The sequence below is a fragment of the Hylaeus volcanicus genome, unplaced genomic scaffold, assembly GCF_026283585.1.
Source record: "Hylaeus volcanicus isolate JK05 unplaced genomic scaffold, UHH_iyHylVolc1.0_haploid 9483, whole genome shotgun sequence".
Taxonomy (NCBI): Eukaryota; Metazoa; Arthropoda; class Insecta; order Hymenoptera; family Colletidae; genus Hylaeus; species Hylaeus volcanicus.
In genome coordinates this window covers 4350-9702 of record NW_026532028.1, presented here as the reverse complement: position 1 = coordinate 9702, position 5353 = coordinate 4350, and the positions used below count along the sequence as shown (strand labels likewise).

The window sequence follows — 5353 nt, the reverse complement described above, 5'->3', positions numbered from 1 at the left end:
ATGACAAAAAAATAGCGATCCTACGACATTTTTAAGGAAATCCAATTTCACTTGAATCTTGCCGTAACATTATTATTGTTATGGGTAGAAGACAATTTGTTTCATCTGTACCAGAACACGAACCAATGACAATTGGCTAAAGAACACGGATTACGATACGTTACATACAAAAAATAACCTTAGTACCCCTCTGTCTCTTAGCATATCGTGGCGTGAATGGAAAAGAAAACAAAACAGGTTCAGGGCTTAATGTGTTAAGGTTAGTAGTATTAACAGCTTTATATTCGATTGATAGCATACATTAATGAATCGGTGTGTTCCGCTTACCGAAGGCAAAATCAGGCTAATTGCAGTGGCCACCACAAAAGTTACAGCAATTTTATTACTTTTATTTGTTTGGGTTGGAGACTGCCCCAGAAATATCATGTAGTTCTTAAGCGTTTTGTAGTAAGAAATCTCAAATATATTGAATCCTCGTTGTTCATCTTTCTGAAGCACTAAATCATCTGAGCTTTAATTATGGAACATTTAAGCTATGTTAAAGACACTGTCGCATCAGTGAAATGTGTGGTATAACAAAAGTAATTAATTGGAGTTTTAAATCGTCTACATCAAGAATGGGAATTACGATCATTTCAGGGCTCTTTCTAATTGTAAACTAGAATGGTCGTGTTGATTAGCCTTGGCATTGGACATTTCCACGGAAAATGGAACATTAAATGGAGCAGAATTTCAGATTTTGAGCAAATTTGAGTACGTTGCAGTCTTTAATAGTACGTGTACTTAAACATAATCCTCATTGAAAATGAGAAAATGTTTAAGAATAATAAACTTATCTCAAAGGTTTGTCAAAATTTCAAAAATTATGGATTTTACAATGTTTGGAAATCAGTGTTACATTTATTTCAAACAATTATAGCGGTTGAACTAATATATGGACGAAAATGCGCCTTTGAAAGCTTATACAGAAGACAATGAAGTACCAACTAGAAATTGTTTCGTGCAGAGAGTAAAAAAAAATTATTAATAAAAAAGTTAGTTTGTTCCATTATTGTCTCACAGATTAGTAGGCATTTAAATTTGTTACGATCACCTTGACTCTCACAAGGAATGTTTTTTAGGTATCCGTCTCCGATTGTTTTGATTTTTGGATATGTTTTAAAGGAGCGAAAAATAAAATATACGTATTTTTTTATTTTGGCCTATTTTCATATTTGGGGGGTGGAGAGATCACCTTGTATGTATCACTATGTATTTACCTTTCATTCATAAAAATTATTATCTAATACTTTAAAAAAGACACACAAGAAGCTGTCCGTTTCCATTTTCCTGACTGCGACTAACCCCTTAATGCGTCAGGCTATGTGAGAAATGAAAAGGGTGGCAATTGCAAGGTTCTCAACTCACGGTAGTGCGTGTGTCAAGCCAATCGCAGTATTGATTTCTTTATAAATTCTACTTCAAATGATGAAACATATCATTTGTGAAATGTCACATCACTTTCACGTACAAAGAATAGGAAATGTATAGTAAAGTCATAAATTAGTCAAGGAGTAAAAGAAGGTTGTTTTTGTGGATACAAAACGAATAAGCAGAGTAAAAATGAGTAAATACATATCTAGAAGTATCGTGTTTTGTATTTTACTGTAACTAACTACTGCGTCCGGAAATAAAGATGGTATAAAATTCTAAACGATGTAAGTTACAATTTTATCCCTCACAGAGGTAAGTAGAGTTGCCACAAATTGAAATTTGTATATGTATGTGCCGTTGTATCTTTTAGGAAATGTTGTCAATAAATAGACACGGTTCTTCCTTTGTAAATGAGTCCGAACACGATCATATTCTAAGTACATTTACTTGATACATAATTGGATGTTCGTCGAAAGTGATAAATATAATTAAAAATAGTTCAGATAAGGCCGTGTTTGTATTCATTTTCATTGCGAAAATCTCGCTAGACTATTGATAGCACTTATGAATACGCTAGGTGGGCCACTAGAAATAACCAACTTTACCCCTTTGAACTCTATTGACCTCACTTCAACAACATTCATGATATCCATCACAACTCGATTCAAGTTTCAATTATGGCAATAAAAACAAATTGAGTGAAACAAATGAATAACACCAAAATGATAACACTTGTAGGAATTATAGTTCCTATAGCTCGTGCTACGCGGCGCGTTCTTTTCGCATAAGTTTAAAATGCTATATTCGTGTTAGATGTGTTGTTGTTAAAACAAAAGCAATTAATTCAAAAGACCTATCGGCTAACATCGTTTATTAAGATTGCAAATTTAAATTATATTCTCATGTATGTAAATATATAAATAAATTGTAAATAAGTTAAGTGGAAGCTATCCAATAAACACTGTTCTGTAACATTGACAGAACAAATACGGTACGAAATTACGTAAATATAATAGAATTTAGTACACACTGTTCTGTAATATTTATACAAGGTGTCCCACAACTGGGTCAAGAGCAGAGGAAGGATGCGTATATAAATATATAGATGTAAATAACAATAAAAACTTAATAGAACAACTCTTTATTTCCACATATGCTAAATTGTTAAATAAATGAATTGTGTAACAAATTTATGGATACATTTTTTAATAAATATTATTAATATTTATAAAACTAATTTTTTATTTAAATTACATATATAATAATAATTTAAAATATATTACATAGTTTTCGATATATTAATAGCTGTAAATAACTTTATTTATACTGTATTAATTAATACACTACAACACAATCTGAGTCACAAAATTAAAAATAGTCAAATTTACATATTTTTGTAAAAAATAAAATGTATGGTCGTAGAATTGTCTAAAAAAGCATTACAGTATAAAATCTCAATTATTTAATGCTCTAATAGAGATTTCTCTATAAATATTTACTAGACTAAAAAAAATGTTTATTTAATTAAATCCGTTTAACTAAATACTTAAGTATTTAAGTCAAATACGATATATAATATTAAATCTACCATGATATACAGGGTGTCCCAAAAATGTTGTAACACCTTGAAAGGGGTGGTTCGGGAGGTGATTTGAAACAACTTTTTCCTTAGCAAAAATGTTGTCCGAGACTTCGTTGAGGAGATATTAACGGAAAACACTGACTAATCAGAGCGCGAGTATGCCGGTGGAGCGGCCGTGGTAGCGAAGGCTATGCGCTAGGCGGCCGCGCTCGTACACGAACAAGTGACTCGACGTTCACGAAGGACATTGACGTGGCCGCCTAGCGCATAGCCTTCGCTACCACGGCCGCTCCACCGGCATACTCGCGCTCTGATTAGTCAGTGTTTTCCGTTAATATCTCCTCAACGAAGCCTCGGACAACATTTTTGCTAAGGAAAAAGTTGTTTCAAATCACCTCTCGAACCACCCCTTTCAAGGTGTTACAACATTTTTGGGACACCCTGTATATTTGACTTAAATACGCAGAGACCAAAACTAGCTACCAGTAGTAATTGAGACAAAATTTTGAAACTTTGTTTAAAAAATTGTTATATATTTATTAAATATTTGGAATTAAATATTTGAATTAACAAAATATAGTATTTAATAATTAAAATGTAATAGTAATATAAATCAAACATATAAAATATAAATAATATAAAATATAATAAAATATATAATAATAAAAATATAAAAAAATCATTCAAAAAAATATTAACCTGTATACAAATTTAAACAGCATTTGGTTCTTCGGAGTCTTTCCGTTGTCGGTTGAGCCTCTGCCCACCTTGTCGAAACCATTCCTTCGTAACGTCTTCGAAGTCTTTATTCGTAAATTGGTGTTGAGCCAAAATTGTTGCTGAATTATTTAAAAAATGTTATATTAAATTAAATTTTATATTTTTAGAATATAAAAATTTATTTTACCTTGAATTCCTGCCAACATGGATTTAAGACTACTTATTTTAAAATGGTTGCGTAGTCCCTTCCAGGATGAAACCTTGGCAACTTCGTTTGAAAATAAAGTTCGATATATGCGAATTAAATTTTCTTTACCGGACCCTCCGCCTATGCGAGATATATACTGTATCTTTAAAAATAAAACATATCAATAATATAATTTCTATTATTGTATTTAAATAAAATCTGCATTTAAATAACTTAATTAAACTTACATATTTGTTATACTCATCTGTATTTTCTGATAAATTATGCTCAAAAGCTATTATTTCATTTATGGTCTTAAACGGAAAAGATTTTTGAATATTCGATGTATCCATGGCAAATGCTTTAGACGTATGATGGTTATGATGTGATTCTATGTTTTTTAAACGAGTATCGATAGCTTGTATGTTTAATGAAATTGTTGTTATTTCTGCACATATTTTTTAAAAATTATCTAAAAAATTAATAATATTGAATAAACAATGCCATGAAGAGATATTAATAAGATTATAAGACAAAAAATAAATTCAAAACCTTCTATTTTATCTGACATTGCGGACACCAACGTATATAAATCCTGCATGCCTAAACATTAAAAAAGTATTAGATTACTTACATAATAAACAGTAATAACAATAATTTCAAAAAAACCGTTTTATTATAGAGATAATAAAAATGGAATAAAAAAGTTAAAATAGAAATTACTTTTGTGAGATATCAATATTATTTATTACTGTGGAATCCATAATATTTGAGATTGATTCAATATTTCTGGCTGATTGTGAGATGTTTGTATGTTTATGTTCAAGATTTGGTGAATTTGGAATAACTGAATGTGAGTCATCAGAATCAAATTCAGATTCGTTGTGAATAAATAGTATTCAGTGACTGTTTTATGCGTGATTTTTTTATTGTATTTGTGTTGCTTTCATCGCTAGAAGAATAATTCGTTGCTCTTTGTCTAGCTTCATCTAATGAATCTTGATTAGGACAAAACCATAATTTACAAGTTACATTAGTTTTTTAACATTTTAAAACATAATAATTACATAAGTTCTGAAGTCAAATATAAATTACCATAATATCCATGAAATTTTATAGGATAAAGTGCCCATTTAGGATCATTTGTAACAGGTAGAGTTTGGTTCATAATAAAGGTGTTGATATTTTTTACCGTCGGCCACCAGCATTCTATGAAATTGGAAGAAAGCCATAATGATGGAACTTCTGATACTATTTCTTCTTCACTATTTCCATCGCTTGGAAAAGTGACGACAGCGAAATTTTTGACCATTATTCAGATAGTCTGTAAAAAAGGAAAACTTATTCAATAATTTAATATTGTTTTCAATTATATATTCTATCAAAATAAGTACTCGCCATAAACATATTTCTTGTTAGTGCAATAAAGGCAATACCACATATTCTTCGTC

At 30.3% G+C, this 5353-nt stretch overlaps 1 protein-coding gene across 1 annotated transcript; it reads right to left on the bottom strand.

The window, feature by feature from the left end:
* Nucleotides 1-3470: 3470 nt before the first annotated feature.
* Nucleotides 3471-5130, bottom strand: LOC128882295 (uncharacterized). Its single transcript, XM_054133874.1, has 4 exons — nucleotides 4998-5130; nucleotides 4151-4505; nucleotides 3903-4065; nucleotides 3471-3834 (listed from the first exon to the last, which is right to left on the bottom strand). The coding sequence occupies exons 2-4, from the start codon at nucleotides 4253-4255 to the stop codon at nucleotides 3707-3709; spliced, it is 396 nt and encodes a 131-aa protein (XP_053989849.1). The 5' UTR covers nucleotides 4256-4505; nucleotides 4998-5130; the 3' UTR covers nucleotides 3471-3706.
* Nucleotides 5131-5353: the final 223 nt, after the last annotated feature.

Coding starts and splice junctions, on each gene's coding strand:
- LOC128882295 (XM_054133874.1), bottom strand. CDS start 4,255: ATGGATACATCGAATATTCAAAAATCTTTTCCGTTTAAGACCATAAAT. Junction 4,066..4,150: donor CAGATGAGTATAACAAATAT/GTAAGTTTAATT, acceptor TTATTTTTAAAG/ATACAGTATATATCTCGCAT. Junction 3,835..3,902: donor CATGTTGGCAGGAATTCAAG/GTAAAATAAATT, acceptor TAAATAATTCAG/CAACAATTTTGGCTCAACAC.